The 15,507-nt window shown below is 50.6% G+C and overlaps 1 protein-coding gene across 2 annotated transcripts; it reads left to right on the top strand.

The window, feature by feature from the left end:
• Positions 1-4,569: 4,569 nt before the first annotated feature.
• C2cd2l (C2CD2 like) lies at positions 4,570-15,125 on the top strand. 2 transcript variants are annotated; one of them, XM_041638657.1, is made up of 14 exons: positions 4,570-5,358; positions 7,365-7,460; positions 7,813-7,932; positions 8,095-8,205; positions 8,285-8,401; positions 8,498-8,609; positions 8,737-8,845; positions 9,872-9,936; positions 10,026-10,153; positions 10,243-10,417; positions 11,120-11,221; positions 11,360-11,496; positions 11,583-11,868; positions 14,051-15,125. In XM_041638657.1, the coding sequence occupies exons 1-14, from the start codon at positions 5,005-5,007 to the stop codon at positions 14,260-14,262; spliced, it is 2,124 nt and encodes a 707-aa protein (XP_041494591.1). In that variant the 5' UTR covers positions 4,570-5,004; the 3' UTR covers positions 14,263-15,125. The 2 variants fall into 2 exon arrangements, with proteins under 2 accessions (XP_041494591.1, XP_041494592.1); XM_041638658.1 differs by having other exon boundaries at positions 4,576-5,358; positions 11,363-11,496.
• The last annotated feature ends 382 nt before the right edge of the window (positions 15,126-15,507 follow it).

The raw sequence follows: 15,507 nt of genomic DNA, 5'->3' as shown, positions 1-15,507 counted from the left end.
TGAGCCATCTCTCCAGCCCAGAATATTAGTTTAAGATGTGTTATATTTGTTTATTCTGTGGAATATTTGTTTAGTGATGCAAAGATGTGTTGCATTCTTTTATATTGCATTTGTTTAACTCTGTGAAGCTGTGTTGCTTTGCCTGTCTAAAACACCTGATTGACTTAATAAAGAGCTGAACGGAGCTGGGCGGTGGTGGCACACGCCTTTAATCCCAGCACTCGGGAGGCAGAGGCAGGCGGATCTCTGTGAGTTCGAGGCCAGCCTGGTCTACAAGAGCTAGTTCCAGGACAGGCTCCAAAGGTAGAGAGAAACCCTGTCTCGAAAAACCAAAAAAAAAAAAAAGAGCTGAACGGCCAATAGCTAGGCAGGAGTAAAGATAGGTGGGACTGGCAGGCAGAGAGAATAAACAGGAGAAAAAGGGGGATTGGTAGGCAAGAGAGAGCAAGTAGCTCAAGTAGTGAGAAAAGTAGCGGCCAGCCACACAGCCAGCCACAGAGTGAAAGTAAGACTTACAGAAGTAAGAGAAAGGTAAAAGCCCAGAGGCAAAAGGTAGATGGCATAATTATAGTTAAGAAAAGCTGTCTTGCAATAAGCCAAGCTAAGGTCAGTCTTTCATAAGAAAAAATAAGCCTCCATGTGTGATTTATTTGGGAGCTGGGTGGCGGGTCCCTCAAAAGAGCCAAAAAAGTAAAAGAGTAAAAAACAACCTGATGTGGAATGTCCTACATATGTGTGAAACAGCCTTTCAAATTTCCTGCTTCACGGAAAAGTCTGCCAGACACTATGGGCCTGTAGGCTGAAGATGGGTGCCCCAATGTTACAAAAGAACTTTGGGCGACTGTCGAGGCAGCAGGATGTCTCTGTCACTTCTAAAGTTTTGGAAGTTGCTTACAATGTACTTCCTGTTTACTTAGATAATATTATATACAGAGTTGAAGACAGATAGTTATAGTTTTTCTTACTTATGAAACTTTTAGCTCATAAAGAAATATTGTAGCCGGGCGGTGGTGGCGCACGCCTTTAATCCCAGCACTCGGGAGGCAGAGGCAGGCGGATCTCTGTGAGTTCGAGACCAGCCTGGTCTACAAGTGCTAGTTCCAGGACAGGCTCCAAAACCACAGAGAAACCCTGTCTCGAAAAACCAAAAAAAAAAAAAAAAAGAGATGATGTGGGATGTCCTTCGGGATATGTTTTGCTTTTATTGGTTAATGAATAAAGATGTTTGGCCAGTGACTTAGCAGAGTTAAGTCAGGTGGGAAATCTGGATAGAGATATATAGAGTAGGCCGAGTCAGAGAGACACCATGTAGCAGCTGAAGGAGAAGGATGCCAGAACCTTACCAGTAGGCCACAGCCTCATGGTGCTATACAGATTAATAGAAATGGGTTAATTTAAGATGTAAGAGCTAGCTAGAAATATGCCTGAGCCATCGGCTAAACAGTGCTGTAATTAATATAGTTTCTGTGTGATTATTTGTCAAACAGGACACCAATACGCAGTCTCCATTTACAACAACCAACAACACCTCTTTCCTCTTAAAGAACTTGGACAAAATGAATGCTAACAAAGGTCAACCTAAACTCTAAAACGAGTGGTAATCATCAGCTTAGTTTTATGCTGCTCATATTTGTCCTAGTGTTCCCTTTGAAGTACGATGTCTTGTCTTCTCTAATTTTTGTTTGTTTTATTTGATATGTAGTCTAGATCGGTCTTGAACTCAGAATCTCCTGCTGCTGCCTCCCATATGCATGCTGAGATTATAGGTGTGAGCCACCATACCCTGTCCAAGCGAAGCTCACTTCTGAGGCTATTTGAACCTCAACCACTGAGGTACCACTTATGGTAGGTTGCCTTGATGCAGCCTACCCCGCCCCTTTGCAGTGCAATTTGGGCCAGGCCTCTACCTCTGAGCTATACTCCAAACCCTACTGCACTGTTTTCTGTTAAGACATTTTAAGATAGGATCTTTCACATCCCAGGCTAGGCTTGAATTTACTAAGTAGTCCGCATTGCCAGCCTGACCTTGAACTTCTGATCTTGCTACCTTGCTTCCACTGCCCGAGGGTTGAGTCACAGTTGTGTGCCGCCATGCCTAGTTCATGTGGTGCTGAGGTTCATCTCAAGGCTTTGTGCATGCTAAGCTAGCACTTTACCAACTGAGCTAACTGAGGTGGGGGCATGGTGGTTGCACCCGTTTAGCCCTCTATGAGTTCAAGGGCAGCCTGATCTACATAGGGAGTCCCAAGCCAGTCAGGGCTACCTGGTGAGTCCCTGTCTCAGAAAACAAAATAACAACAACAACTAACATGATAACCGGCACATCTCTGTGGCATAAGAAACTCCTAAGTGCTGTAGGGAATACAGTGATAGAAGTGCGGCTGCTGCCTTCAAAGACGGCCTCAGCATAGTCAGCATCATTCACTGAGTATGAGGCAAGAGAGTCGGTCATGACATCATCTCTATTCTGAGTTTCCTGAGGAGGAAAACAAAGCGTTCATATAAGCACCCAGCTAAACTATAAAGAAGAATGAAGTAAGCACTCCAAAGCTAAGTAATAAGTGGAAGGGAGATGTGGAAGCCAGGGAGATCATGTATGACAATTTTGAAGCAGGATCGGGCAACACAGGACCATGCGTCCAGTAAAGAAGCTGAAGGAATAAACCTAAGATTGTAGAGAGACAAGGTGTTAATGCAGTGTTAACCGGTTTAGAACTCATTATGTAGACCAGGCTGGCCTCCAAGTAACAGAGATCAGCTTGCCCCTGCCCCCGAGTTTTGGGACTAAAGGCATGTGCCACCATGCCCAGCATCCCTCTATTTCCCAGGCTAACCTTGTATTCACAAGCTTTGCTCCGCCTCCAGGGTGCTGGACTTACAGGTGAGCCCCTACTCATAGCTAGAGAACAGAGTTATTGGGACTCCAAATGCTCCCAGACAAGAATTCTTGATGGAAAATGGCCTGGCATTTCAACAACTTCTTACATTACTGGCTTCCCCATCATGGCTCTACTTCCCACTGACGTCCTCCTCCTAGGTTACGGCCCAGAGTTCTCTCCTCCCTTGCTTCCATGCCACCGTTAGTTTTGGAGTTCACTGTGTCTAGTAAGGCTCACATCTCACCTCTGTCCATCATTCCTTACAGTGAAATCAAGCACACCTCAAGCTTCATAACCCCCCCAGGTCAGACAGCTCTGTGTCCGACAGTCAGTGTTTTACCTAACCCTACAACCTTTGACCTTGTAAAGCACTGTTTGCTCTCACAGGCTTGTTCCTTAGACACGTGAATTTGAGAGATATTTAACATCTTCTCATCTGTCTAGTGTGTAGAAGGGATTGTGTCAGAGACCTCACCATATGTCATGAAGATGGGTTCTTGGGGAATAGGTTCCCCAAGAATAGATTCCTCTGAATCTTTTTGTTTGTTTGTTAGCTTTTGATTTTCCAGATAGGGTTTCTCTGTGTAGCCATGGCTGTCCTGGAACTAGCTCTGTAGACCAGGCTGGCCTTAAACTCACAGAGATCCTCCAGCCTCTGCGCCCCCCCCCCCACCCCAGTGCTGGAATTAAAGGCTTGCACCACCCTTGCCCAGCCTCTGAATCTTGTAATTGATACCCTCCCTTGTCCTCAAGAAGCAAAGATGATATCTAGACTTCAAGGAATCTAGGGAAAGGGTAGGTCCATCCTGAGCCTGTAAGTGTGCAGTGTCCCTAGAACACCATTTCTTTGGAGTTGGCTAGGATGTCACTTATTTGGTTTGTGGGGTGGGGTTAGCTATGACAAGGTCTCACCCAGGTTGGTTTCAAACGCCTCAACTAATATATCATCCTGCTTCAGCCTACCGAGTAGCCAGAAGGACAGTCAGGTGGCCCTACACGAGATGCCACATATTTGGACGAGAGTCTTTTGACCAAATCTATTGATAGTCCAGGGCTACAATGCCAGCTCCTTTCTCATTTCCATCCCCTCTACACGTGCTCCACAGGCAGGAGCTGTTACTATGGAAATGTATTATTTTTAAAAACAGACAGCCCTGGGCTTGGGAAATATCTCGAGAACAAACCCACGCAAGCAAGGAGGTTAATAGGGGGTTCCTGAATCCTAGCTCCAAGGGGAAGGAGGACGATGGTAGTGTTCTATTTGCAACCTTACCAGATTTAGGTTCATTTTTCTCGCCGTTGATATTAGCTGGACTTCTGCCAGGCACCTCTATCTGGGAGGAATACCTAACCCCTCCTTACCCAGGGCCTAGCTTCTACCACGGAGTAAGACCAGAAGCTGCTGAGCCAGGTATTGGAAGTGGGTGCTGATTTCCACAGGGACCAACTCATTCTTAACCCCACAGGCGTCCAACCTGTAGAAATCTTAGGAGCGCAAGGGAAAACAGGCAATATCTCAGATAAGTGAAGTTCCCTTGCCTGGTACTGAAGGGGTGCGCCCGGATTTCAGGGCAGGCGGGGCGGTTAAAGACTCCGCCTATTTTCATCCCGGAACCCTCTACGTGTGCAGCTCAACTCCCAGCCCTGCTCCTGCTCTGAGCGCCAGGCTGGCTAGGCCCCGCCCGCTGCGGGCGCGGCTCCTTTAAGGGTGTGTGGGGGCGGGGCGCTGGCGGTGTTGTCAGTGTCAGTTCTGCGCACGCAGCCCTCCCTCCCGGAGCTGGTGCCGGCCCGCGAGCCCCGGTGTCTCTGCAGACGGGTCCCCGCCCGAGTCCAGGGGGCCCGCGCCGTGGGAGGAGTCTGATACTAGCTAGCGACTAGCTGGGGTCACATCACCGGACCCAGCGACCCGGATCCCGGGCTAACGGAGACAGAGGCCAGGCGTCGAGACCCCGGAGGACCTCTGCTCTATCCGTGGCACCCACCGGTTCTGGAATCTCCGCGGCGCCGAACCCCGGAGCCCGCGCGCTCAGCCCCGGGGGAGCTCGCCCACGCCCCGCGGCCCGCCCGGGCCATGCTCCCCCGGGGCAGCGGCTGAGCCCGAGCCGGGACCCGAGCCCGCGGGAGCATGGATCCGGGCTGGGAGCAGCGGGACGTGGGCTGGGCGGCCCTGCTGGTCCTCTTCGCCGCCTCGCTGCTCACGGTATTGGGCTGGCTGCTGCAGTATGCTCGGGGTTTGTGGCTGTCGCGGGCCGGTGGGGGCCAGGACTCCCGACCCACCTCAGCCACGGAGCCCGGGGGTTCACTCCGCGAGCTGGGTGTGTGGCGTTCGCTGCTGCGTCTGCGGGCGATTCGGACCGGCGCCTCTGAGGAAACTGGCGTCCGGGGCCTCCTGGCTTCTCTCTTTGCCTTCAAGTCTTTCCGGGAGAACTGGCAACGGGCTTGGGTGCGAGCCCTGAACGAGCAGGCCTGCAGGGACGGGGTGAGTCTCATGGAGTCCCTGTGTCGTCTCTTCAGCTTTGCCCCTTCTAGGGAAGAGCCTGCTCGTGTTAGGAGGGCTGGATTAGGGCTGGAGATCACCTGCAGAACCCCATAGCTTCTCTTTCAGATCAGAGAAAAGCGTGCAGTGAGGCTGGGGGTTGTAGAAGTCCAGTTATGTAGCACATTTTCTATTTTTATGTGCAAGGTACTCCGGTTCCAAACCTAGTACAAGTTACTGTTCTCATAGCAACGCTAATCCGTGTGCCTGAGGGTACTTCCGCCTAGACTGGGCTGGCTGGCCCGAGAGACAGGTGCACCTGCAGAAGGAATTTGCCTGGTCCTCATGCCACCACACCCAGTTAAGATTTCAGACTCCTAAGCCCTGGAGGTCAGGTAGATTCCCCCCCCCCCCCACACACACCCCAAGGTAACGGAATCATTCCTCCACCTATCAGCAATTTAACTACTACAGCCAAACATCTCCCCACTCCCCCCCCCCCAGGCTGGGCTGCAGGGTAGTGTTGAAGGGAAAGGAGTTCAGTTAGAGGGCAATGCTGATAATCTGTGTCCTTTCTAATTAAATGAACTTGGGCTGCCCCTTGAGGGTCAGCCATAAACCAGCTCAGCCTACCTCCCCACCCGTTGCACCATGGGCATCTGACCTCCCAGGAAGTGGGTAGGAAACAGAATCATGAGACTGAAGTTGGAAGGCAGAGGTCTCCCTTTTCTGGCCCAGCAACCTCTCCTGGCCCTCCACCTGTCCGCTCCTTTCTCAGAGGCCTCCTTCTGTCTCCAGCCATAAGAGCTTGGATGCCTGGAAACAGAAGTGGTTCCAAGAAGTTGTCTTGTTTCCTCTTCCCGGCTGGCCGGCTATAACCAGATGACATTTGTCAGATTACACATTGAACCTATCCCTCCAACCTGGCTCTTCCTGGACCTTGTCCCTGGGTCAGAAGCAACTCCCTGGGACAGCTGACTCAGCTGGACATTGGCCTCTCTTGCAGGGGGAGGGGGAGATCCAGATTCGAAGTTCTCACCTCCTAGCCACTTTGGCACAACTTTTGAAGAAGACAGCTACCGTAGCAGGGAAATTGCCGTCCCCTGGTTTGCCAGGGGAAGTGAGTGAGCCCTGAGAATTTGTTTTCTCTATCTTAAGCCTTGAGGACAAGTTGCCAACCCGGGCTGTGCCCCCTCCTCAGTTCCTCCGTCCTGCTCTCCCCTGCTGTAGAATAGGAGTGGCTATTTTTGACAGCTAAGCAGCCGTCAGCTCCCTAATTACCGTCCTGATGTCCGACTTAAGGAATTAACCGGGCCTGGGACGCTTGAGCCCTCCCTCAAAGCCATGCTAAGTCAGCCTTCACGTCTAAGAAATTAGGCAGTGATACCTTCTATGTATTTGTGAAAAGTCCAGGCTTTATTTCTTCATCTTATTTTATAGTAAGTGACACAACCATTTCCACCCTGCCCAGCAACAGATGGCAATGAACACGCCCATTTTTTTTTTTTTTAAGTTTTTCGAGACAGGGTTTCTCTGTAGCTTTGGAGCCTGTCCTGGCACTAGCTCTTGTAGACCAGGCTGGCCTAGAACTCACAGAGATCTGTCTGCCTCTGCCTCCCAAGTGCTGGGATTAAAGGCATGCGCCACCACTGCCCGGCAACACGCCCATTTTTGTTGTTGTTCACCTTTATTTGTGATTAGAGTGAAGAGTTAGGTAGAGGGAGGACAGGAAGGTTCCTGGAATTTGAAGAGGTATCCAAGGTTCAAGTCAAGTTCGTTTTCAAGGCAGACGGGATCCAAGTACTCAGCAGCCTCTTGGAAGCTGCAGGTTCCTGCAGAGTGGGTCTTAAGAGGAATGCCTTCTATTTTAAAGTCCTGAGCCAAGGAGGAGCAAGGCCAGCCTGTAGCGGAGGCCTCTGCAGTGCTAGAATCCAGCCAGCAACTGAGCAGACCAGCCCTGGAGGGGACAGCTGCAGAGACTTGATCTTGTGCCCATATTACTTCCTCAGAGCTCCATCCAAATCGCCTTTGAGGAGATACCCCAACTCCCACCCAGAGCCAGCATTAGTCATGTGACCTGCGTAGACCAATCAGAGCGTACCATGGTAAGGGTCTGGTGGGGACTATCTATTAGGTGGTGGTGGTGGGGGGGGGGGTTGACCTAAAGGTTCCCTATATGTCTGAGGGTTTGTAATTTTGAGTTTCTGTGTGCCTGAGGATCTAAGGATTTGTTTCAGGAGGTCTAAGAATCTCACTGAAGTGATAGGCAAAAACAAAATGTGTGTGTGTGTGTAGGCGTTTTTGGGCTTTTAGCTAATTCATTGAGAAGCTTAGGACCCCAACAAGGTAGTATCCCAAGGAAAACAGAAGTGGGGAGGGGTTTATTTTGAAGCATCATGGGGCAGGGCAAAGCAAGGTAAGCATCTTCCTCAATGCCTGACCCTGCCTCCCTCTCAGGTGCTGCACTGCCAGCTCTCTGCTGAGGAGGTGCGCTTCCCAGTCTCTGTGACCCAGCAGTCTCCCGCTGCCGTCTCCATGGAGACCTACCACGTCACTCTGACACTGCCACCAACACAGGTGGAGGGAAATGTGGGAAACTAAGTTGGGCAGAGAACAGTTGAATTGGCCCAGGATTTTTCCTTTGGTGGCTCTCTGGGATGGAATTAGGGAGGGTCGGGTCCAGAGGAGTTCTTGGAAGAATGAGGCCGGTCACCCTAATCCTTTGGCTCTTGTCGCTAGTTGGAAGTCAGCCTAGAGGAAATCCCTGATGAGGGGCTGCTGGTGTCCTGGGCCTTCACTGACCGCCCAGATCTCAGCCTAACGGTGCTTCCTAAGCTGCAGACCAGAGAGGTAAGAAGGGGGCAGGCAGAGAAGAGGCTGTCACTGCAGTGGAGCAGGGCACAGACTCCACCTCCTTTCCTCTCTGCAGAGAGATGAAGAACAAGCAGAACTTTCAACAGTTGAAGAACTGATCAAGGATGCTATAGTTAGCACTCAGCCTGCCATGATGGTCAACCTCAGGGCCTGCCCTGCCCCGGGAGGCCTGGTGAGTGTGGACACCCAAAGGGAAAGATTTGCGTGTATCCCGTCTCCAGGATCCTATATCAGGAGCATTGCTCCTTTTACCGCCTTCTGCTCCTAGGGACCCAGTGAGAAGCCGCCCATGCTGTCTCAGGCCCAGCCAGTCATCCCCAGACCTACGCGATTATTCCTACGGCAGCTTCGAGCATCTCACCTGGGAAGTGAGCTGGGAGGTAAGAACTCCATTGCCCTTGCCATGGGTACAGGCAGCCCCTTCCCCTCTGCCAGTAGCACAGTTTCTCTGTTCGTTGGACTGTGTGTCTTCTGCCTGAGCATCCTCTAACCTCTGGTTCCTTTCAGGTACTGAGGAGCTGTGCTGTGCCGCTGAGCTTGACAACCCCATGCAACAGAAGTGGACCAAACCCATGAAAGCTGGTCCTGAGGTGGAATGGACAGAAGACCTGGCACTGTAAGTCAGGCCCTGCTCCCAGCCGCTGTCCTCATAGGCAGTCAGGTTTTAGAAACCTTTCCAGGTTAGTCTTGGCATGAGCCAGCCAGCCCTGCTTTCAGTAGCCTTTAGTGTAGACCTCTATTGTGTGCCAAGTCCCTGGGGATAGAGAGGAGAGGAGATACAGCCCTGCCTCTGGGTACATCACAGGTCTGAAGCTGAGACAGACATGTTCCTAGGGAGATAGGGCAGAGTACCAGCTGAGATTCATGCACAGTGTACCTGGGAGTGCCTAAATAGTAGATGGAGCCTTTTTCTTTTTTTTTTGGGGGGGGGGAGGGAGTTTCCGAGATAGGGTTTCTCTGTAGCTCTGGTAGACCAGGCTAGCCTCAAGCTCACAAAGATATACCTGGCCTCTGCCTTCGAGTGCTGGGATTAAAGGTGTGTGCCACCACTGCCTGGCGAGAAGAATTCTTATAATGAGATAAAGATCTGATGAGTCTTCACGGAAGAGATACATTTAAATCGGACCTTCAAGCAAGCATAGCATTGACCAGTGAACATCTTGACTATGGGAACAGTTTGAGGAGAAAACAAACAAACAAATGGCTAGGGCTAGAGAGATGGCTCACAGGTTAAGAGCACTGGCTGTTCTTCCAGGGGTCCTGAGTTCAATTCCCAGCAACCACACGGTGGCTCACAGCCATCTGTAATTTGATCTGGCACCTTCTTCTGGCATGCAGGCAGAACACTATGTACATAATAAATAAATAAATCTTACTTTACAAATAATAATAATCAACGAATGGCAGCTACAGACTGAGAGGCACACGAGGTGGAAGAGTGATGGGGGATATGAATGTCTGGCTGAGGAAAGTGGTTTCCACGCATGACTTGCTCCATGCTCCTAGGAAAATGGATGACTTGGTTGGAGCCCTAGTGCTATCTTACCCATGTCTCTGTTTCTAGCCTTTGACTGACTCGAGGGTGGGTTCAGTTTGCTACGCCCATTCTTCCCTGACATGTCCATCCTCTTTTGGCCTTCAGGGATCTTGGTCCCCAGAGCCGGGAACTGACCCTCAAAGTGCTCAGGAACAGCGGGTGTGGAGACGGTAAGTGCGGGGTAGAAGGGGCGCTTCTGAGTGGGTACTCAGCAGGTCCTGCTCATGGGTCCAGCTCACAGCATCACCCTTATCTCCAGCGGAACTCCTTGGCCAAGCCACACTGCCTGTGGGCTCACCCTCCAAACCACTGTCACGAAGACAAGTGTGCCCACTAACTCCAGGGCCCGGGAGTTCCCTGAGCCCAGCGGCTACCATGACAGCAGAGGTGAGAAGGGGACTGCTTTGGGGAGATGAGTAGATGGAGCCTGGGCTGTCTCTGAGATCCTAACCCCTGCTCTCCTCACCACCTGGCAGCTGCACTATGAGCAGGGCTCCCCTCGGAACCTGGGCACACCCACCTCATCCACCCCTCGCACCAGCATCACACCTACCAAGAAGATTGAGCTGGACCGGACCATCATGCCTGATGGCACCATTGTCACCACTGTCACCACTGTCCAGTCCCGGCCCCGTGTAGATGGCAAATTAGGTAAAGAGGAGTAGCCCTAGACATGGCCTTAGACTAAAGCGCATTGCCTGACAGGGAAAGGGGAAGGGAAGCCTTAACAGCAGCACATCTTGTTTCCTGGTGACACACTTTGACCAGCTACTTCCTCTTCTCTCAGACTTCCCTTGCACCTCTCCATCAGCTAGCCCCTCCATCCATCAGCTAGCCCCTCCATCCGTCAGCTAGCCTCTCCCCATTTACTCCTTTGGAATCTGCCCATCTCTCCTCTTGCTCTAAGTTCCTTTCTATCTTTCCATGGGTGTCTTTCCTTCCTTGAATCTAGCCCCAACTGGCTAATTGTCCCACCTCTACTCCCAACCTTATGTGGGGCAAACCTGGGGGCTTCTGTGACATTTTTCTATCTCCAGTGGCCTTAACCTCACACTTGTTCCTTCTCTGGGAATCCCATGGCAATTTCCCTATCTTTACAGAGCCCTAACCATTCTCCATATATGTTTGGTATCTCCCTGTACTGTCAGTGGGCCCCATGGCGCTTTCCCACACTGTCATTGGTCCCTCTAGCATCTTTGCCGTTTGTACAGCATCTTCTTAATCACCCTTGTGATTAATCCCTCTTAATCATCCTTGCCCTCTGAGTCAACCAAAGGCTGCATCTCAATAAAGACAGGGGTGGGGGCCATTCTAAAGCACTTCCCAGCTCACTCCCCCTCCCCCGCCCACCAGACTCCCCCTCCCGCTCCCCGTCCAAGGTGGAGGTGACTGAGAAGATGACAACTGTGCTGAGCGAGAGCAGCGGCCCCAGCAATGCCTCCCACAGCAGCAGCCGTGAGTGGGGAACGGGATGAGTGAGCACTGGCGAGCCCTAATGCCCCTGTTGTCAAGAACTGCTTTGGGTGGAGCAAGAGGAGTTTGAGTCCAAGAAGTCAGGCAGAAGTCAAGCTATGCGTCCTCTGTATCCCCCAGCAGGAGAGAGCCACCTTTCTAATGGCTTGGACCCAGTAGCAGAGACAGCAATTCGCCAGCTGACTGAGCCCAGTGGGCGGGCAGCCAAGAAGACACCCACCAAGCGCAGCACGCTTATCATCTCTGGTGTTTCCAAGGTAACAGAGCTCTGGGGAGAAAGCTAAGATGGGGAGAATGGCCTAATGGGTCATTCTTGCCCATTGAAACCTGTCCCTTCTGGCAGGTGCCCATTGCTCAGGACGAGTTGGCACTGTCCTTGGGTTATGCAGCTTCTATGGAAGCCTCAATGCAAGATGATGCAGGAGCCAGTGGTGGTCCTTCGTCACCTCCCTCAGACCCATCAGCCACATCCCCAGGACCCCTCGATGCCCTCTCCAGTCCCACAAGTGTCCAGGAAGCAGATGAGACAACACGTTCAGACATCTCTGAGAGGCCATCAGTGGATGATGTCGAGTCAGAAACAGGGTCGACTGGTGCCCTGGAGACCCGAAGCCTCAAGGATCACAAAGGTAGGGAGCAATGGACAATTCATCCCCCTACTGCAGGGCTGAGACAGATTCTGGCCTGGAATTCACCATGTAGCCCAGGCTAGCCTCAAACTTGAAATAAATCTTTGTCTCAGTTTCCCAAGTGCTAAATTCTAGGCATGGGCCACTACTCTTAGCTGTCTACCACTTTTTATATCACCGTATTGTCACCTCAGTCCTGCTGGTAGGCTCAGCTAACTTGCCTTTGAGGGTCAGGCAAACTCCAGTAGAGCAAGGAACTCGGTGCTTCAGTTCCTAGCCTGACTATGACAAACTGGGGTGACAGCATGGGAAGTCACCACATTGACCTTTCTTCCTGGGTTAACAGGCTTGTTTTCTTTCACTTGCTTTTGTTGTTTGAAGACTGGGTCTCATGTAGTCCAGTCTATCTCAAACTTGCTAGATACCCGAAGTCAGCCGTAACTATCTGATTTTCGTGCCTCCACCTCCCAGCCATTGTTGTTAAGATTATAGGAGGCACCAACATGCCCAGCCATTCTTTTTAAAAACCATTACATTTTTTTTTATTTTATTGTATTTTTGTGCATGTGTGTGTGTTCATGAGCACACATCATAGCACACAATCTACCATGTAGGTTCCTGAGATTTAACTGTAGTTGTCATGTTTGGCAACAAATACCTGTTGAGACATCTTTAACAATTATTTTTAAATGTATATGAGTGTTTTGCCTACATGTGTATCTGTACATCACATGTGTGCCTGGTGCCCAAAGAGTTCAGAAGAGGTTGTTGGATGCCATGGAAGTGGAGTTATAGACAGTTATGAGCTGCCATGTGAAGTCTGGGAATCAAACCTTGGTCCTCTGGAAGAGCAACCAGTGCTCTTAACCACCGAGCCATCTCTCTAGTGTCCTGCTGAGATATGTACTAACTCTTGTTTATTTTTTGTTTTGTTTTGAGACAGGGTCTCACACTATACCCAAGGTTGGCCTGGAACTCACTGGCTTTCCCTCCTCCTTTACTCTGTATCCCCAGTTGCATGGATATAAGAAATTCTACTCCATGCCAATCTTAAAGTTGTTGTTCTGAGCCGGGTACACACATTTAATCCCAGCACTCCAGAGACAGAGGCAGGTGGATCTGTAAATTTGAAGCTAGTCTGGTCTGCATAGTGAGTTCCAGGATGGCAACAAATACATAGTAGTGAGACCCTGTTTTTTTTTTTAAAAAAAAAATGTTCCTCTGAGCCAGGGATGGTGGCACTGAGCTATCCCAGCACGCGAGGCTAAAGCAGGGTTTTGAGTAAGTTCATTTTACAGACCGCATATTGAGGCTGTCAAAGAGGAAAGGAGGGAATCCTCCCTCTGGTAGTGACTCAGGTTGCCAACAACATTCCTAACTTCAAAGGACAGAGTTTGCTGTCATGCATCTTCACCCTTTGACCAAGAAGCCTGTCAGCTGCGGTCTGTTTGGATTCAAAAGCCAGAGTGGTAGTGCAGGCTGTAATCTCGTACTTGAGAGTCTACTGCAAGTGCAGGCTGTGATCTCGTACTTGAGAGTCTACTGCAAGTGCATGGCTGTGAGTTTAACATCAGCCAGGGTTGCATAATGGGTTCAAGTTCAGCTTGGGCTACAAATCCAGATTCTGCCTCAAACAAAACTAAATAAAAAAGAATTTCAATTTGTGGCTTGCCTCACTTCTTGAGGTAAAGGAGTTTTTAAGTCCAAAGCCTGCTGCGTAAGCACCTTCCTCTCTCTCTCTCTCTCTCTCTCTCTCTCTCTCTCTCTCTCTCTCTCTCACACACACACACACACACACACACACCCATACCCATACCCATATTTACCTCTTTGAGGTTTCCAGACTCCCCACTGCTCACACCCTGGAATGCATGTGTTAACCCATCTTTCCTTTTATGATTTATAGGCTTTGAGGAACACCCTCTGTGCAGCCTTTGTCTTTCCACAGAAGGAGGCTGAGTCCCAGCACCGCGGCAGCCCCTGCCTGGGTTATTTCTCCTGGGGATAGGGTCAGAAGTGCACCCAGATCCCTCCCCTAGAATGTTGTTCCTTCCTCAGGATGGGTAAAGCCCTTGTGCGCTTCCACTTTCTTTCCTGAGAAAGGCAGGCGTTAGGCAAGATCTCCATCCTCACCCCATTCCTGTGCCTCTCCGTCTGCCTCAATTTCCCTTCTTCCCCACAGTGAGTTTCCTGCGCAGCGGCACTAAACTCATCTTCCGCCGGAGGCCACGACAGAAGGAAGCTGGTCTGAGCCAGTCACACGATGACCTCTCCAACACGACAGCCACACCTAGCGTCCGGAAGAAGGCTGGCAGCTTTTCCCGTCGCCTTATCAAGCGGTTTTCCTTCAAATCCAAACCCAAGGCCAATGGCAACCCCAACCCCCAGCTCTGAGAGCCTCCTGAACTAGGAGAGGGCAAGAGTTCTCTCAGCCCATTCCCCGCATCCCCTTCTGTACCCCTCCTTGGATTCCCAGTGCTGGGGCAAGGAAAGCCTTCGGATTCTAAGAAGCCCCGGCACTCTGGGCTGTGGGGTGAATTGGAAGGATGTTTGACATGGGAAGCATTTGAGAGGCAGGCACTCGTGGTTGTGGACATAGAAGAGAGTTTGGCAGCTGGGAGTCAGAGGCAGGCTCTGTCTTGGCATGTGTGGACATTCTTCAGAAGTCTGTGCCCTCTGCTGGTACTGCCCCCAGAGAGGAGCCCCGGGGCACTCATCTCCTTGGCAGATCCTCCTCCCTTATTTATTCTCTTTTCTATTTATATGTGTGGTCTAGGACCCTAGCATCTAGCATCAGCCAACAGATGCTAGAGGGCATCTCTCCCAGGTGACCCTTTCTGTCCCAGGAGGGTAAGGAAATCTCCAAGAGGGTTTCTACACGTCTCTTAGGGGTTCCCACTTAGACCAGCACCAGTGTCTGTCTCAGGAAGACATTGGCAGATCATAGGAAGCCGGGCTAGTGCCCAGGATGGGGGGCAGGTACTCCCCACCTCCCTACCTCCCACACTGCTCCTCTTCTCTCCTTCCCCTTTATTACCATTTTGTACTTGATGCCTTCTCCATGAGCAGTGGCTCAGTTAGGAGGGAGCCAGGAAGCTGGTAGGAAGCCTTCCCTAGAGAGGTAGTGTTAGGAGCTTTAAAGACTGTGCGATCATAGAGCGAGGTTGCACCTCTATGTTGGGGGATGATGATGTCCATTGCTGTGTGATGGCTTGGAATTTAATTTATTTAATTAAAGTCAAATTGGAATTTATAAACGAGAGCTGCTGGTTATCCTTTGAAAGGCAAACGGGCAGCGAGGCTGTGGTATTGATAGAATAAGAGGATCGTTGGCACTGTTCTAGGAATGAGGAAGGACAGGAGACAAAGATGCTCCAGAAGACAAAGAGACATGTAGAGAGGTTTGAGTGACAACACCCTGAAAAGTTGCTACAAAAAAAGCTAATCTGCTAGTTCCCTTGTCTTCATCCCCCTCTCAAATAGGCTGTTCTTTCTAGGTCATAACAGAGTTCAGAGTATGGACGCTGGGCCTGGATTGTTTTTGATTTGAGACCTAGCTTCACTGGTTACCTTCATGACCATGGCCAAATATGGGTACCCAGTTGTTTTTGTTGCTGTTTTATCCAGACTCTCATATAT

The sequence above is a fragment of the Microtus oregoni genome, unplaced genomic scaffold (assembly GCF_018167655.1).
Source record: "Microtus oregoni isolate MIOR12 unplaced genomic scaffold, Mior012 000055F_ref0000237, whole genome shotgun sequence".
In the NCBI taxonomy this organism is placed as follows: Eukaryota; Metazoa; Chordata; class Mammalia; order Rodentia; family Cricetidae; genus Microtus; species Microtus oregoni.
This window is presented reverse-complemented; position numbering and strand designations above follow the sequence as displayed.